This window comes from Rhipicephalus microplus, chromosome 1 (assembly GCF_043290135.1).
Source record: "Rhipicephalus microplus isolate Deutch F79 chromosome 1, USDA_Rmic, whole genome shotgun sequence".
In the NCBI taxonomy this organism is placed as follows: domain Eukaryota; kingdom Metazoa; phylum Arthropoda; class Arachnida; order Ixodida; family Ixodidae; genus Rhipicephalus; species Rhipicephalus microplus.
Window position 1 is genome coordinate 211952277 of NC_134700.1, and position 19202 is coordinate 211971478.

Genomic DNA, 19202 nt, shown 5'->3' on the forward strand with positions numbered 1-19202 from the left:
CTCATTCACTATGCCCGCACCGACAGCTCAGTGACAAGCCCCCCCCCCCCAACCCCCACCCCCCCCCCCTTTTTTTTTGCGAAAACATGTTGCTGACGCGCGTAGGAACTGTGAGAATATAATAACTAGTATACGCGAAAAGTGCGTACGTGGTTCTCGGGTGGCATCGCTGTGGCGCGCGCAGAGAGGGAGGCTGTCCTGTCGGCGCTGACTGATATTGTTGGCGTCCCGCCGCTTGGCACGCGCCCCGCATAAAGGAGCCCCGCAGCGAAAGCTTTTCGTTGCTTCGTTTTGTCGAAAACGGGCGACGTCAAAGCCGATAAATTATTCAACCGAGGATGTGTGGGCGCTGTCCGCAACCGACCCGAGATGCACGAACCGGAATATGAGAAAATGTCTGAAGAAACAGCATAAAATAATAGTGCGAAACGTAACTGACAAAAAGTAGAATTGCCAGGGAGGAACCCGAGATTTCTCGGTGAAAACGATATAAGCAACAGCAGCGATCCTGCAGACCGCAGTTTCGACAGCTCCCAAGTTTTGTTTGTTTGTTTGTTTGTTTGTTTGTGTGTGTGTGTGTGTGTGTGTGTTTGTTTGTTTGTTTGTTTGTTTGTGTGTGTGTGTGTGTGTGTGTGTGTGTGTGTGTGTGTGTGTGTGTGTGTGTGTGTGTGTGTGTGTGTGTGTGTGTGTGTGTGTGTGTGTGTGTGTGTGTGTGTGTGTGTGTGTGTGTGTTTAATAGCGCAGTTATACTTCGGTTCACTTGTATCCTGAACCACATCTTTCAGCGGGAAAATTTCAATTTTTTCCCTCGATGACTGTAAATAATATTTGAATCGCAGGGTTTACCGCCTACTTCAATACGCGTCGTTTGATACATGTACAGTGCGGGATGGAAGGAAATGCAAACGTGTGGCGTCGATATTGTCTGCGGCTCCGTGTTTATTTTTCTTGATTATATTGGCCATTCCACTATCAAATAGATGTAATGTTGTTAGCACGGAGGCGCGAGCTTTCAAAGTTGCCGAAAGACTGCGCTTTCTACTGTTTGTTCCTAACAGCATTCCAAGGCAGACCAAGCAAACGTGACGCTCAAGAGGAGAACGATGCAGGTTTCAGGTGGATCGAGCCTTGCGATGTGTGCATGAAAGCACCGGCCTGTTTCCTCCTTTCTGTCTATCTTGAAAACACGAAGCGCAGCCAGGCTACCAAAAAGGGGTGACGTAACAATGCACGTGCCGGCGGCCCACGAGCTATTCCGCGTTGCGGTGCTGTGCCCAGCTCACCTGTCACCACACGACGCCCCAATATGATCGCGGTGAACCTGGCAGAGTTTGGTGACAATGTTCTTTTGAAGCACACCAACTTTAGACTCACCGATTGACTCAACGATTTGTTTTTGCGAGGAAACTTGACGTTCGGGAAAGAGATGCGGTGAGTGTATACACTCCCGAAGTTTTTAAACGTTATGCCAATCCCGTACCAAACGATGAGTAGTAGCTCTTCGTCAACAGATTTTGTTTGTGTGTTTGCTTCTGTGTCAGGGTAAACTAAACAGCAAAACAGGGCTGTTCCCCGTCGAAGACGTGGCTCCGGACCACCCCGAACGCTGCGCGACCGCGAGTGTAGCAGCTCGCGTTGTGTGCTATGATAATATCGTGACGCGAAGCGACGGGCGTGCTCTTGCAAGGCACCAGGACTGCACGCGAGGAGACTGTGCCGGGCTCTGCACGGAAAGTGGGCTGCTTTAATTACTGCCGCCTCCTCGGTGCGCAGGCTCTGTCGTGGAGAAGAAGCCGGCACACACCCTCCCTTCCGCGTATAGACGGCCCATTGGTTATTTTAGTTGACCTCTAAACGTCTGGTGATGATTGAAGATGGCGAAGAAGCACCAGGCCACCCACATGCATGGAAGTCGCTGTTGGGCCAGTATCTCTCTGTTTTTTTTTTTTTTTACATCGGTGAGGTTCTTTGTCGCTTGCTGTATACCGTATTTATACGTGAACGTTTAAGTTAGGCACGTCGTTCATTTTCTACTCTGTGTGTCCGGATTCCGGCGACTCGGAATGCATGTGAATGCTGCGCACCCTTGGATAACGTCAGGATAAATATATCGTCCCCTCTCCCCCTTTTCCCCCATCTATTGGACGTATTGGACGCGTTATTCCAAGGTCGCGGATTCGGTCTTTGCCAGCGGCAAGTCACCTTTTCGTCCACTTTTCTTTCTTCGCGTTTACGCAATGATTACTTCAATGTAACATCCCGTATACTTTCCTCGGCTTTCTTGTCCGTTATTTCTAAAAAATGTGTCCAACAAAGACAAGCGAGATCTTAAAATGAGCCTTTCGTTATTAGGGAATGCGAATTCACTCCTCCCCCCAACTGCGCGAAACTTTTTGTTTTTTTTTGGGGGGGGGGGGGGTTGTTATACAATCACACACAAATTTATTTGATTGATATGTGGGGTTTAACGTCCCAAAACCACCATATGATTATGAGAGACGCCGTAGTGGAGGGCTCCGGAAATTTCGACCACCTGGGGTTCTTTAACGTGCACCCAAATCTGAGCACACGGGCCTACAACATTTCCTCCTCCGTCGGAAATGCAGTCGCCGCAGCCGGGATAAGCACACACAAATTCTCGCACGAATGCGAAGTATAGAAATAAGGAAAGAGTATCGAAACCGCCCCTTTGTTTCGCGAGTCTGGTTAATGTTTAACGTGTCTGTGCGTATTGGTGAACGGGCATTTCTTCTCTTTTGAACTTACTTGGATTGTCGTGTCTGCTAAATGTTTGAGACAAGCATTCGCAGTCCGCACGTCAAGGCTTGACTTGGGGGACTGCTGCTTTCACTATAACTTTCGCAATCTGTCAAATCAATTACGGCGCCTGCGATGTGTGCTGCTTGTGTATATTGAATGTGTATATCGCGTGCCGTGTCGGATGCAATGTGATATACGTGCGCTGTTTCGTGCACTCGCCGACTCGAGGTTCTCGAACTTTGAACCGAGCAGACTCGAGCGCACACTGCTCGAGCGCGGTTTGCCAGTTGCGTGCATTTTTCTCCCGTTGAAACGGTCCGTATACGTACATCATGTGTATTCACGCGTGCATTCACCCCGCTCTCATCGCCCGGCTGGCCTATTCGTGGTCACGTCTATCTGCTTCGCAGCCCCGTCGTCGCGCCGGAGAAAAGCAAACACGCTTCAACCGCGGATTTGATGCACGTATATGGAGAAAAGAAAAGCGGGAGGAAATTCCCAGAGGCCGTGTCTGGAAATCGCATTGCATACGCGTGGGAAACGGCTGCTCGGGTTCGTGTGTAGCGTCCAACTTCGTGTTTGTCGATTCGGCAAGGTTGGGTGCGTTATTGGAACTAAACTTGTCGTCATACACACGAGAACGCTTACTTCAAATGCCTCACACTTTTTACGAATTGCCGCGGCGAGGTTTTTTCTGCAGTGACGTAAAATGTGTTTGTGTGTCTTCATGGCACCCTTTGCGAAGCTATATCGCATAATTTCTGATGATGCTTAGTTATACAGCTGGAAACATGCCATTGTGCATGTTTCCAGCTGTTCCCATGATGCATGTTTGCCATGCACTGTGGCAAACATGCCACGTTGCGCGGTGCGTATCGAGAGCGATATTAATGTTACACTGCCACGCAGACAGCTTTTGACCCGTTTTTTTTTTTTTTAAACACTAGGCAAAGCGACCTGATAGACCGCTCGAGACTCCGCCGTGTTGGTGGTTTAGCCAAAGTGGTATTGCGTAGCGGTAAAACTTTTAAGCAATCATATTGCATCCGCAGTATACCTCGTATGGTTTGCGTAACGATAATGCGCCGCCTCATGCAACGGGATCTATAGTGTATTTCGTGATACCTTTAAACTCACACATTATAAACTTTCGTCAACAGGTGGACGATTACAAATGAATATAGCGTATGAAAGCCGTAGCAGCTCTCAACGTGAGGTTGTGTGAATGCGCCATACCGACCGTCTTGTCTCTTGAAAGAGCAGAGTGCAAGTGTGTAACATGTACCACAGTGTTCCTCTGGTCGCATACTTCAGTTGTCGATGAGCGCCAAGCACTCGACACACGACCTCGCTCTGGGAAATCGTTTGGTAGATTGCCACACACAACTGATGTGTTAACAACAAGGGCTAGACATTACTGAGCAGACGCGTCTTCGGGGCATGTTTTCTGTCTGCGTAGTTAGACCCTTTCCCCCCTGCTCAAGGTAGAAAGTCAGACGCACACCTTGTCGACTTCACTGCCTTGCTGCACTCCCTTTCTGTCTCCCTCGCTCTGTCATGTGCGGCTTTCATTGAAGAGAAAGAGCGTCGAAATTTAAAGTCCTGCACAATAGGTGTATGGCGAATTCGGTTCACGCATCTTTTGCCACTCCTCGCACACACACCTCCGACACGCTGCCCGGCGCAGCGTTGTACGGCTCCCTTGGCCGTCCAGCGTCTGCTTCCCTCATTTATTTATTTATTTATTTATTTATTTATTTATTTATTTATTTATTTATTTATTTACATATACTGCCAATCCCAATTAGTGATTATTGCAGGAAGGGCACATACATTGTGAAAGGGCAAGATTTATACAGAGGGTACTCACTGAATTATTATAATAACAAGGGAGGCAAAGCCGACAGAAATACATTTGATGACTACATCAGTACCACTAAAATACATTCAGTAGCATAAGACATCAATTCCAACTAATACTGAAAAAAAGAATAGTGAGCACTTCAAACAGTGGACAAGAAAAAACAGAGTTCATCGATTCTGAAGACAATAAATAACGTTAGAGCAGGGATGAAAAAGTTTCCAACGATTGACTGTTTGTTATACTGATTGGCAAGTTATTCCAGTCGTGAATTGCTAGTGGAAAAAAAGGATATTTCAGACAGTCCGTCCGGCACGGATATTCATTCAGTGTCTGAGAATGCTTTTGTCGTGTTGGCCTTGTTTCTTTAAATGACATGTACTTTGAACTGTCTATGTTTAGCTGTTGGTGAACTAACTGACATAGGAATTTCTGACGTGCCATTAATGCTCGCTATGGGCCATCGACCTCCAGAACATCGAAGCATGGGACGCGATGAAAGCGCTATAAGATAAGGAGAAAACGGCGCTCTTTAGGAGACCAGATGGATGAGTGATACGTGGTCTGTTTAGGGAAACGGAGAGCTGGACGCCGCCCATTGTTTACAAACGAAGCGCGCGATCGAGAGACGCAGAATTGGCGCAGCTTGGGACGTATGAACCTGCGTGTATACATATATGTACGCATTTATGCTCCTGCATGGGCTGAGTGCCTGCGGCTGTGTAATGCTTATCTTTCGTCTCGTTCTCGTTCGCACCTCGACGCCTGCTTCGTGACTTGGTTGTGTGGATATACATATATATCATAGAGCAGCTGCCCGCCGCTGTGGTGGCGTCGCAGCTGCGGCGTTGTGCTGCTTTGAGAAAGAGGGCGCGGGTTCCATTCCTGCGACTACAGCGCAGATAAAGTTTCGAATGGGGCTGAATGCAAAAACACCCGTGAATTTAGATTTATAGGTACACGTTAAAAGTGCAACAACTGGTCAAAGTTAATCTGCAGTTCCCTCACTACACGGGGTTTTCGTCATGTTTGCGCCGTTGGTTTGAAAAGTGAAATGCGTTTGTTTGTTTGTTTGCTTGTGTGTCTGTTTGTTTGTTTATTGGTTTGTTAATTTTCCGTAGCGCTAGTCTTAGCGAATGGGTGTTCAGTCAATTGACTAAAGCTTGACAGGCCGGCGTTTCCTGGCGACGAGACGGAATATTTAAACGGAAAAGGAAAACTAACGGAGACAAGCATTAACACTTTTGTCATTAGAAGAGCTGCGGCTTCCGAAGTCTAAATTAGCCGGACGTCCCTCGAGATGGTTGCTCTTTCGTGTCGGCTGGAAGGAAGTGAGTTTGGCAGTCGAGGTGGTTAAGGCGCTCCCCTCGCTGTGCATGTGCTTAATTGGACAGCGGCGCGAAAGGTTTGGCTTGTACAGGAGTTATCACGCCATATTACGCCGCCTGATAAAATCTCCAGAAGTATCCTTTGTGTTAGCTTTTTTCCTTGTTTTTTTGTCCTTTTGTGTGTGAAAGATTCTTTTTGTTCTTTTGTGTATGAAAGATGCTGTGACAGTGTATCTGCAGCGGAGTGGTTAAAATAATCAACCAAGCACATTAGCGCGATGTCTGATTAATCGCACTATTTGAGTGTCTTGTTAAGCGAGGCGGTGTCACCAGTTTTTATCACGTGTCTCTCGTTTGAGCTTGGCTGTCTTATTACCTTCCATGGGGATAAAAACTGGTCGCAGGTAATTGGTGACAGGTAATTTGAAAGTTGAAGGTTGGGTCCCAGCCAGAGGAAAGAGTTCTTTTCGTCCATTTCACTTTCTATGTCACAATCACTACAATACTCTTAACACATGGCAATTAAACCCCCTATACTTTCTTTGCTTCATTATCTGCTGGTTTTCATTAACACTGTGCTGTGACATTTGAAATAATTAAGTCAGCTTCCCCAAAAAGGTGATATGACAACGCATTGATTGTACAGCCAATTCTTCAATCGCTCCGCAAGTGCTTAGTTAACTCGCTTTATTTTGTTTTATTGCGTCTTGTGGCCACCATTTCGATGTAAAGAAATGAAAACAAACGAACAATAAAAGTGTTGTGCCCTGTTATGATGCGCAGTCATTCGCTCGAACACACGAATCGTTACATCTTCACTGTTAGACACAGCTGCAACGCGCAGAAACCGAACTTTGTTCTGAGGTATAAATCTTAGAGCGCAGTGTACGCACTGTAATGCGCCGTCTGTGGCTGTGTGAAAAATTGCGAATTAACAAAATTTTCCACGAATCCGTATGTACGTCGTTTTAACGCTATTTCTCTTTTCTTTTTCCTCGCAGGTAAGTGGATTCCTGACCGATGCCAAACACTCTGCGTCCTTGGTCTCCCTTTTCTGACGTGGCGGGCGTAAGAACTTTCGTGGCGTGAGTGCGCGATGGCGACATCGTGGATGGACAGGGATATATGAGCAAAATATGAATAATACGGAAGTAAAGTGCGGACGGTAATTAAACCGTGCTCTTTAGACGCCGCACTGTATATAGTCTGTGCTTCTATCGGTTAGGAGTAAGCAACCAGATCAGTTGCTCATGAATTCTTTGTTTTTTGATCGCGACTTCCAAGCTCGTAGTCTTATTCTATCCGCGCATGTGCCAGCTTGTTCTCCGTCCTCTTTGTGTACAAGGTGTTCTCAATGTCCCTGTAGATGCAGCACAACAGTTTACCTTATTACACGTCTTTAATAGATGATGCTCTAAAATAGGGGCCTCAAACACGTGACCCGCGGATCTCAAGCTATAGCGTCCCGCAAGACGCACATCACTGCTTTCGTGACTGGTCTAAAGCGTCGCGTGTGAGCGTGTGTGTGTGCGTGTGTGTTTTTTATTATTTTAAAATATTTTTATCGCAGACGTCACGTACAGGTGCGTTTAAGGAAGTGAAGCTGAGTTACGATAAACAGTACTTTCAGCAACGTTTGCTACACCAGTCTTTTATACTTATTTTATGTGTTCATCCACAAGCATGATAGTAATGATCGTGACGGTGACGTAAATGACCACGTTAAAACAAAGTAGATAGCAAATATTGAGGAAGGTATTGCGTTTATTTTGAATGAGCATAGACATTTGCCTCGACGTAGAACCGACTGTAAAGATTGAGCAGCGCTTAATGACGCCGTCTACCAGCCCGACGACAAGCACGACCCCCCTTTCTCACAACCGATGATATTCACGCGTAAGGAACCGATGAAGAGGTGAAAGAAGGTGAAGATCTCGGAGGCGAATTTCGGGCTTTGAAGAACGTCCGGTAACTCTATGGAAGCCAAGCTCCCTCAGCTGGATTCACGGCCGCTTACAGAAGAGAAGATCCTGGGACCTTGGCTGGCGGTCTCCCATACACGCAAAGCCACGAAAGCCCTCTTGCACTTCTTAAGGACCACAAGACTTCACGACCGCTTGTGAAAGAACAGCGTGAAAGTGGTGTGACACCATGCTGCGTAGTCTCGAGCTGGCTATTCATCCTTCTCTTCCTTACTCCTCTTCTTTTCTATCTCTTTCCTTTCTATTATTCTCTTTCCCCCACCCCAAGTGTAGGGTAGCCAACCGAGCCAAGCTTGGTTAACCTCCTTGCCTTTCCTCTCTCTCTCTCTTTCTTTCTGAAAAACCACTCGCGTGCCAGCGTGTCAGGGAAGATAGACGACGCGCTGCGGCGTTCAACGCGAAGCGTCCAAACGCGGCGGTATGCAGTGTTTGCGTACAAGAACGTTTGTGCACTGAATGCGGTTACGCCGGGCGCCATCATGCGACGCACGATGGCACAGCGCGCGCACAGACTCGCGGACGTTCCCGCCAAGACACGCAAACAAGCGCACTTACTCGTCGGTGTCTCGAACTCTTCTAAGCGCGCGCTCTGCTCAATCGATTGGGCTCCCACATACTGAACGCCCTGTATAGAGTGAGCTGTGAAGCGGAAGCTTCTCACCGCAGCGAGCTTTTTTTTTTTCTTGATTTAGTTCCGGCTCCAACCCCTGTGCGGTTGAACGTCTCTCCTTGAGAGCGCACCCCCGTTCGGAGTCAACGAAGCGGATGGCCTTCTTGTGACGGCGCGCGTAAACTTCGTTAAACGGAGGGACGCGCCTCGCTTGACTTGTCGCGTCGGCGGGTGCGTTAAGCGAACGAGTCCCTAATTGAGTTTTTTTCGCCACCGCAGCAAGGACATTGTGAAGTTTCTCGCTACGGCTCGAGAAGAGACAGGCCGGAAGAGAACTTGCCTGTACAGTATACGCTATAGCGTATGTCTGTGTGCGCGCGCGTCTCACCGCCATTCGCTGGTTGGCGCCCTAAAACCGTTCGATGTTCAAGAAGTGGCAGCAGCCCATGGCTTCCGAACGCTCTAAGTTGATAGCGCCGTATGCTATTATATATACTAACATCGCGATTTATCTATACCTTACGCAGTCGAAGTGCTTGCAAACGTCCATTGTGGAAACTTTATTAGGTACCCGTGTGTCGAGAGCTAGCTCATTCGGAGGTGCGTAGATCGGCAATTTTGCTTACACGTGCTGTTTCGCCTCTCGACCAATCATGAACATCTGGCGATAGCTACGCGTGAAAGCGCATTACGAACGCATGCACGGCGTCGTTGAGCTTGTACTGTATAGGCGTTGTGAACGAGTGCCAATAACTCGCGTGCATGGACTTAGTGTGAGCTCAACCTTTAGGTAATTATCGATGCCTGGCGTGGCCACTTTCGCAGCTCTGCGTGATTTTGACGGCAGTGTGGTCGATACCGGTGAAGAAGGTGGGGGACGTCCTTAAGGGGCTGCATGGTCCTTCGTTTATTTTTTGCTTTCGAAATGGGTATTGCCTGCATCATCGCGCTCCAACAGAGAAATAAAAATGTGTGAGGCAATTTTTCAGGCTGTTTCACGGATGGTAAACTTCGTTCGCGTCACGCCCCCGCAATTTACTAGACGCATGAGTCCTTGCATGTACTTTTTGACAAACATTGACGATATATATATATATATAAAACCATTTCCGTTCTAGCCCATACTAACTAAGACGAAGTTCGACACTATAAATTTAATAGTTGTAGGAAGCGCAAAAACACGCATATGAAGGCGCCGCGGTACAGTGAGCTACCGCACTTTCATGCCCCAATAGAGGTTTAAAGAAGGAATGAATAAAGCAGAAGGAGGCTAAACAGAAAATAAATATATGGTTTGTGTAAAGACACTGCCCTTGTTCACTGAGAACAACGCCCATAAGATGAACACACTTAACACATTTCGGGTGACTCCTTGTCCTCTAGCTTTTCTTTTATACCGCTTAGCTCTCCCAACTCTCGCGCGAGACTCCGCGCACGCACGCACGAAAGAAATAGATATTCATCCGTGTGACTTGCTCGGTGGAGGTGTTTTCTGAGAAGGCCGAATGCTGGCGTGCGTCCATGCACCCGATGTGCGGTGGCCTCGCTTTTCTTGACACGCCATGCAGGCTATAATACTTCGACGGCGACGCCTGCATGCAGTGCGCCGTACGAACAATGGCCCCGAGTGCGCGCTTGCGAGAAATAGTTTCATTCCGGGAAGTTGCGCTGGATCTGCGAATCGCCTCCTGTATTGTAGATACGGCGATGGGAGCGCAGGAAAGAGACGACGTGCAGAACGCGGCTGCAGGAGAACGTGTGCCATTGCCGCAGGCACTGCGCCGTGCTCCCGACCGGGTAGCAGAAATTAGGTGCCTTTTCTCATCTTCTAACCACTACCACCACCATTGCCGCCCCGGCTGAATAGCGCGTGCAACGGTAAAGTGAACGTGTTGAATTTCGCGTGCTCGCGTTATTAGACAGTTTTAGTACTGCGTACGCTGCGTACGTGGCGGCGTTGCGTACGTAAGGACGCCACGTGCCGCGTAGTGCGCATGCGCAGACCGCAACGCGCATGTATCGCATTACGTACGCAGCCGCTACGCACGCACGCATGAGATGCGTGCGTGCGTACGTAGGATGTGATCGCGCCGCTCTCGAACAAGTTCGCGACAGCGCGAGACTTCGTTTTGCAAAATGGTGGCATCGAAGGCAAGCAATGACTTGCTCTGTGGCTTAAAATATGACCATAATCTGGCTATAACACTTGGATTGGCTCACATTAACTGTCAACAGCACGTGCTTCTATTTTGATACACCAGATGACGCAACACGCTTCACGCTCGTTACGTACGCGGGTACTACGGCGTACTAAAAGCCGATTAGTGGCAAACGACGCCACGTAACGCAAGGCGCTTGCGTGATGCGTACGTAGCACCATTCCGCAGTACTAAAACTCTCTACTGACCTTATTGCCTCTCCGTCTGTATATGCGCACGCGTTGAGTATGGTTATAACTATCCTTTGTTACGGGTCTTGCAAGGAGATGGCGGAATCGCTGGACAGGCGCAGCAACGTTTCGTGCGAGGCTGGAAACGGGGCAATCGAATTAGTCGCGGCATTGAGCGAAGCCGGTCGAGACAAAGCAGCAATTAACACCGAAAGGAAGAGAGCTTAATTGGCTGAAGGGTGGTGGTGTACGAGCGCGTTGATGCGTTACACATTAGAGGCGCCAGAGCCAAGATGGCGTTACGCTGCACGACACAGCGGGAAGTATATAATATACACGCCGGCAGTGTGCGTATATGTAGCGTTGGCTTATTTACACAATAATTTTTATGCACCAAAGGTATCAGTTTCTATGTATATAAGTGTGTTTCCCTGAGCTATAAGGTGATCATCAGCATGTAACTATTGTAAAGCATGATTACTGAATTGGACAGCGAAAGCAGAAAAGTTTATAGGTCTGAAAATTAATTTTCAACAAGCTAACGTCATATTCAGCAATGACTCGGTTCATTCCAAAACGAACGTTTCTGTTGAAGGTTCGGCTGTAATTGAGACACGTGATCTCACATTAAGAACAACTGGCAACAAGTCCCCGAGATACATATATAAAAAAGAAAGGAAAGAAAACGGAGAAAAGAGAGCCACCAAAGCGTTACAAGGTCGAACCCTCATCTGCTGGAGCTAGCAATTACAGGCCCGGGCCGACCTCGTGCGTCTTTCAGAGTCGCTCGCCAGCCGGCCCCCATAACGACTGTAGGAGGTCACATTCTGACTCGACGTTTTTTTTTTTTTTTTTTTTTGCTAAAACGCCGTACTAGCAGCAATGGCAGAGAGATAGTTGCAAGCGTCAGCAACTCCGAGTATAAGCAATTGATACGACCTCGCGCTCACCCTAACAACTCGGAGGATGACGCTGCAGATCGCGGCAGCCTCATGTTTCGGATGTTTCGGTATCTTATATATCGATGCTGTTAACTGTGATCGGGGTATGGTTACAATGAAGAACCAACAGCTCGCACTGAAGTGGTAACCTTTCAATAGCTAGGAGCTACGAGACAAGTTTTTTGTTTGCTTTTTTTGCCTGTTCTTCTTCGTTTTTTTTTACCCTCTTAGCGTTTCGACATGTGGGCCTTTTTTCGTTGCAGAGACGACAGTCTATAGAGAAGACTGCTCTGACGAAGACAGTCAAATCCACTTGGCTTAACTTGGCTCCGAACGTTGGCTCCATCGATAGCCCTTGTTCAAAGATGCTTGATCTCTCCAGGCTTCCATCTTACCTTGACCTTGTGGCTTATTTGATTTTGCTTTTATAAGTGTTGTTGTTGATTGAGCTAGTAGCGTGTGGTAGAGCTTATACAACTAGCGACTTTCCTTTCGGTGATATAGCTTCTTCAATCGTGTTCACTGAGCAGCGGGAAAACCGTTCGCCGTCTCGACGTGCTTGTAAGTCTGCGGCAGAAATGACGGACGCATAATTGGCGAGCCTCTCGCCACCGCGAAATGCTTCGTCGGAACCGCGCGTCGTGGTTTCACGCGGCGGGCGCTTAAATGCATTTTTTTTTTTAAAGGGACTCTCGTAATGCCTAATGCAAAGTCAGCCCTGCGCGGCGCTCCCGAAAGGCGCCCCTCCGTAATAACAAATCGTGACCCGGTGCCGTACTTCTTGCGTAGTCGGCCACGCTTGTAAGCGAAATGTTCACGCCCACTCTGCGCTGCTCCTCCTGCTGGTTTGTTTTCTTCCTCGTCGGTGCACATTCGTTTGGGGCGCCCGTTTGGCGTGTCTCTCCGAATTCCTCGCACTACTTGTTCGCGTTATTTCCACCGTCCGTCCGTCGGAACCGGCGGGGAGTCTCGTGCTCACGTAGAAACGTTGCTTGCCCCCCCCCCCCTAACGCATCCCCCGCTCCCCCTGAATACCGTCCACCAGGCGACCGACTGGCTGGGTCGCACGCGAACGGCCATGAGTCGCCCACGCGCTCTCACCGGGGACCAGGGACGTTGATTCCAGTGGAGTGGTTCCCCCACCTTATCGTGGCGCCAGAGGCACCGGCTCCCACGTAGCCTCGGGAGGGGGGAACCCGGCCCTCCACTTATTCCTGTCGGTCCGATAGAGAATATGCTGGACGTCGCCGGTCCTCTCTTATTTTTGTGCAGCGCGCCGGCGCGTGTGGTGCGTTTGGTAACGTGATTGGTTGTTGGTGCCGAAGTTTCGCGACCAACGTATACAACATCGAGAGGCGGGATGTAAGACGACGTGGAAAAGGCAGTAGTTTTGTTATTTCCGAATTCGGCACAGCTTACTAGCTGTCGAACAGTAATATGCATGTTACGTTATAGGTGGGGGCAAGACTGGCTCGCAGATCCCTTCCTGTATCCCACTTGCGCGCCCATTTCCTCGTCCGTCTGGACATCAAATGTAGATTTGTGTTTATTAGATCCTCGCATCAGCACCGGCCGAAGAAGAGTATAATCGTCGTTGTGCAGTGGGACAAGAAAGTCATAGTTTGTGAATCGGGGGGGGGGGAGGGGGGGGGAGACCCTTTATTAGGAAAAACGGATATTTTTTGACGGCGTTTATGTATCGCTTGCATGTTGCTCTGTACAGGGATAAGGAAGGGGACTGAAAGATTTCAGCAGAGAGAAATTATGAAAAAAGTACTAAGTCAACCTGATAACAAGCATTTACACTCAGGGTATCAGGTAAATCAAGGCTTTCCTGAGGGAGGGAATCAGGGAAAATTACACGCATGTGCGGTATGTGTAAGCGCATACTTCAGTGATAGGTGCTTGCACGTAGTTCTTTAAGGGCCACTATTCTAACAAACAATTATATCGGACCAGTTGGTATGAATCCATATTGGTGGGAAGCGCAGTAACTTGCATACAAAACACTAGCGCTTGTGTCGTGTGTTCCGTGTATAAGTTGCTGCGCTTCCTACCAAGATGGATCCACTCTTCTAACCGTGCACTGCCAACTCAACATAAGTTTCCGTGAAGCAGTGCGAATACGGTTGAGCTTTTAGATGTTGAGTATGGTTCGCCAAGTCCTGGACAGCCGGCTGGTCGGTGGCCGGGTGATAATCCAACAGCATTTCGTAAACTTACAGAAATAAATTCGTTGTGATGGTGACTGCATGTTTGGATATGTGAATGTGGAAAGACACCAGAGGGGTTCTTTCTACGGCTCGTTGCAGAATGTTTAGTGGTACTACGAGTACTGCTTGCCTCGGCGGGTGATTGACAAACTGCGTTGATTCCCAGCTTCAGCTGTTTGTTGCCGGTCGTGGGGCGTGTTGAGCCCTAGTGTTGCTGGACGCGTATGTACAAGATGTTTGTATCCATGGCAGTGCTTTGTTTGTTTGTGTGTGTGTGTGTGTGTGTGTGTGTGTGTGTGTGTGTGTGTGTGTGTGTGTGTGTGTGTGTGTGTGTGTGTGTGTGTGTGTGTGTGTGTGTGTGTGTGTGTGTTTATCCCTACTCTATCCGTACCGTGTTGTATCCGCGTGACCTTGAGTGGTTTCAAGTTGGCTGGTGAACAAGTGTGCTTGTTTGATTCCCAAGCGAAGGAAGGACGCTTGCAGGCCAGCACAGTTCGCGCAGCACGTGCAGGCGAACTGCCTCTTCCGCGTGGGAAAACGCGGCACACCGGCGGCCTCCGCCGCGGTATGCGCATCAAGTGCGCCGACACCGCGGTGGCGGGTGTCTTTTCCGTTTATCTGGCCGATCCCTTTCCCTTGGGGCCGCCGCATCTTCCTCGCGACGCGGCGGACGAGCCTGCGCTCGGCGGCAGGAATCCGCGCTTGCGGCCCGCAGGGGGCTTCTTCTTCCTCGTGCGCCGCTCCCTTCACTTGACAGTCGGTCCCGCGCACTGGCTAGTGTGTGTTCTTCGCTGCCGGAACGGGCTTACTCTCCTTCCTCCTGTCCGGAGGCCCCCGTGGCGGACATATCGCGCGCATACCTTTCTAGACAGTCTCCACGGACTTTAAGCATGAGCAAGAAACGCTTTCGAACAGACGCTCGTATAGGGGTGCCTTCGGTGCGTTCGAACCACCGTAGGGGTTATGCGTCGCCGCAGCAGATCAGTGGCGCCTTGAGGGGCTTCTCGAACTATATATATATATATATATATATATATATATATATATATATATATATATATATATATATATATATATATATATATATATATATATAAGCAACAGCAGCGGTCCTGCAGACCGCAGTCTCGACAGCTCCCAAGTTTGTAGCACGTGTGTGTGTGTGTGTGTGTGGTGTGTGTGTGTGTGTGTGTGTGTGTGTGTGTGTGTGTGTGTGTGTGTGTGTGTGTGTGTGTGTGTGTGTGTGTGTGTGTGTGTGTGTGTGTGTGTGTGTGTGTGTGTGTGTGTGTGTGTGTGTGTGTGTGTGTGTGCAAGCACGTTTCTCGAGATCGTCCCCTGTGAACTTTGACCTATACGTTATTCGCCCAGTTGATGAAAAGCTACGCCAAAACGCGCTCTCCCAGGTACCTTCAGAGAGCAATAGTATATGGATCAGTTACTTAGTTATAATCCGTGCTTTTCTCTTTCTTTATCTTTAACGTAAAATTAACACATATTGCGCTAAGCCGCGCAAGACTGGCTCTCCGCCGAGCTGGTGGGCATCTAGTTCGTCTTGGTTAGGCGTTTACCCTTTCACCTGCATGCGTCCTTCCCACTCCTGACTATACTATACATAGCTATGCTTGCTGTCTTATTATTTTTTTAGTTTGTGTCATTCTTTCTATTCCTCTAGCGCGTATGCATGTGTCACGGAAATTGGGCAAACCCCGCGACCCAACCACTCTGCATAGTCCGCGAAACATTTTGGAGCGAACACACGAGCAGCGAACACCGACTAGAGACCGCACGTTGGAGCTTATCTGGTTAACCATCTATACTGGGATTCAGAGTAGCTTGAGTGGTCATTGAGTGCGTGCTGGTTCGTGATTACGATAATTATCTATCTACGACACACGGCAGACATCGACCATAACAGCTGTGCTGTTAAAAACTGAAATGCAGTGACTTTTCCATATGTTTGACGTAGCAGCCCGGCCGAATTCTGGGGCAACATAGCTAAACGGCAGACTGGATATCAGGGACTTATACACCCGCCTATATTTATTGAACTATGCTTTTAATTACGTTCCTCATCGTATGCCTCAGAAGAGGTATTTCTTAGTGGCTGTAGCATTGTGTTGTTAAGCACGAGATCGCGTATTCTATTACCGGTCGTATGAACTGCATTCCAATGTGAACAAAGACGTTCGCACACCGTGCTCTGAGCTCTGTCCTACATGGCGAAAATTAACCTGGAGCACAGTTCTGGACGGCATCCCTTCTCAGGGGCTCCGGAAGTGTATCTTCTGTCCGGAGTTCGGGGGCGACGTGTGTGGGCAGGAATATATATATATATATATATATATATATATATATATATATAGTGTGTGTGTGTGTGTAGGGACGTTAATGCATATCTGTTTTTGCTAAGTTGAAAAAAGAAGGGGGAGGGGTCGTAGCAGCTGTGTGGGGGGGGGGGTTCCAACCTGTGCAGGCAACCGCCCCCACTGCCCCCCCCCCCCCGGTTCCGAAGCCCCTGTCTCTTATCTATATAGTCCGTCGGGCAGCTTCGAGAGGTTTAACATCTTTTTTTCCCCCGTCGTTGCAATCAAGCTTGTTTTCTAGGAAATGGTAGAGCTTCGATTAGAATAGCTGTTTGATTGCTTTGACGACGTTATTTGAATTGTGTGAACGAGTAAGTAGACCGCGAGGACAACAAGAAAGAACGAAGGCATGTATAGTTTTCTCAGCCACTCCCAAGTGTCGATAACTCCAAGCGTGAAAGTAACTGATTGGCCACGGGCGGTCGACCATGCGTGGCAACACACACGAGAATAGTTGTTTCTCTGCTGCGCGCGCCTTGCTCTTCAGGAGTCATGGCAACTCAATTACAACGTATCAGCCCTGTGTGGTCACGCGTCAGAATAACTAACGGAGAGGAGAAAAATGACTTGAGACTCCTTTAGCGTGATTAATTGGCGACCGAGAATGGAATAAAACAGAGCGTGTACATCGGATGTACCCTGTTGGTTCAGCGGATAGCTTCAAATGGCTCAGGCAAGTGAACATCGCCACTATTTCGTGCGGGTGATGTTGTGCAGTTGGCAGCGTAACCGTTTTCATCTTTGCCTCTGCCTCCGGCCCGTTGTCAGATTAAACGCCGCGCGGAACAACCACGGCACATCGGCTGCGTGGCTGTCCCCGCGCAAAGCTTTGCGTACGCTATTCGTGGTAGTCGGTGCCACTGCGCATTCGACATAACGCTAACTGTGATCCACCCGCAGAAAATTCAAAATAGCGTGTGGCTCGCACAGCCCCTCTGCGGGGATCGCGAGGAGATCGCCTGCCGCGGGGACAAACGACATTCGAAAACTCGTATGGCGCCCGGACGCAAACGCTACGCCCGCTAACTTAGCGCACGCTATTCAAGAACTCCTTACTGTCTTGCATGTGTTAACATCTGAACCGTAGTTAAACCTTGCAACGGGATATCTCGAAGCACACAATTCTTCCAAGTGGAACTGTGCGGCAACACTGTCTCCATCTTTTCAACGCAAACTTGACCGCTTAGTGGAGCCACTAAAGAAGTTCGTCGTTACTTGTCGATTGAACTGCTGACAGCGATAATTATTTTCCCACTTTTTCTCTATCTCGATACATAGCATATCTTCAAAAACGCTTTTTCACGCACTCCGTACTGCTCAATTTCACGATAACAGTGAAGATTATTTTTGAACACCCGATATGGCGGGGTATGTAAATGCACATGTACACGGTAGCTTAATGGTAGTAAATGGTAAGGTATGCAGATCTTGTGCTGAATGAAATTCGTCATGATGTGTATGGTCTTTCAAAAAGTGCGTGTGTGCGTGTTTGTGTGTAGAGACATGGGAAGTTGAGAGAGATTAAGTTAAGTATACGATTCAGCGCAGTACAGGGTTTATGCGAGACCCTTCTTTCTTTTGCTCAACTGGAGAGTTTGCGCTGCTTTACTACGCGTCATCTATTAAGTCACTTCTACCCTTAGCATGTGACATATACGTGACACACGGCTTGGGTCGGTCGGCATATAGCCTTATCTGGACTGGGTCCGAGCTATAGACGAGCTTCAAGTGCGCACGCGCGTGCAGACAGGAAGGAGCACACGAGAAAGCGATCGTGCATCGTTGCCGTTCCTGTGCGCAGTCGCCGCGCGTGAAAACGTCAGGCGCCGCGCGTCCGTCGGTGCTTGAGGGATGCCCGAATAGAGCGGCTGGAGCAGGCACCTATACGTCTTTTGTTTTGCGCGAGACTCTCCTCCGGGTCGTGCGTTCGTACCGCATGGCATGTGCCGCTGCGCTGCCGAGCTGTCGCACGGCGTGGCAAGGGCGCCTGACGCTGTTATCACGCAGACATTGTGCCGCTGACGCTGCCTCCGGCTGCGACGTCGTAAAGAAAGCTATACGGCGACGCTTGCTGCCGCTTTCGGTGGCTGGGAAACAATGCGTCCCTCAGTTCTCTTGTACTCGCTTGTGACCGCGTTTGTGTATATGAAGGGGAGGGCGGGAAAAGAGCCAGTCAGCCCTCCACAGGGAGCTCAGTCGCTGTGGATCCGCGACAGGGGGTGCGTTCTGTTTGGCCTGCCCTTGGCGCGCACCGCGGAGGCGCCAACTGCGTCTGCCCGTGTGGCGTCGTGCCTGCGGCGGGCAGCTCGTAAAGATAGCGCAAGATGAACGTCCTGCTGGGGTGCGCCACCAGTGCTCGGGGGCGATGTATGGTTGGGTGTCTGGTGCGTTAAGCGTTGTGGCTATATAATATCCTGCTCTCCGTTTGTTTACTTGCCCGGCTAGAGCGTCTCTCGCGGCGATTCGGTCTGAATGTGGTACACGCTCATCTTCGACTGGGTCAGGTTATCTTTCCTTTAAACGCAAGTGTAACTAATTTGTTCGCGATATTTTCTCGCTCAGTCAAGTTATCCTTTTCGAAGAGAGGAAGGAAAAAGACTTTGCTTGTGTGCATGAAATTGTATAGGTGAAGTAACGTATTTTGACGATGACAGAGAAGGGACAAGGCAAGACACCCCCTTCTTGTCCTCGTGAAAATGTGACGCCTCACCTTTATATGGTGTAATGATCAATCACCAAATATATAAGCTAAGCT

General features: G+C 49.0%; 1 protein-coding gene across 3 annotated transcripts in view; it reads left to right on the forward strand.

Annotated features, from left to right (window-relative positions):
* Frl (formin-like protein) overlaps positions 1–19202 on the forward strand; it is a 288169-nt gene that overhangs the window by 220235 nt on the left and 48732 nt on the right. Inside the window, exon 2 of one of the 3 annotated variants that reach the window (XM_075891224.1) lies at positions 6951–7017. The exons of the other annotated variants lie outside the window; for them this stretch is intronic. Coding sequence (XP_075747339.1) covers positions 6970–7017 — 48 coding nt within the window. The 5' untranslated portion in view covers positions 6951–6969. The remainder of the gene's footprint in view (positions 1–6950; positions 7018–19202) is intronic. 3 annotated transcript variants of the gene reach the window in all.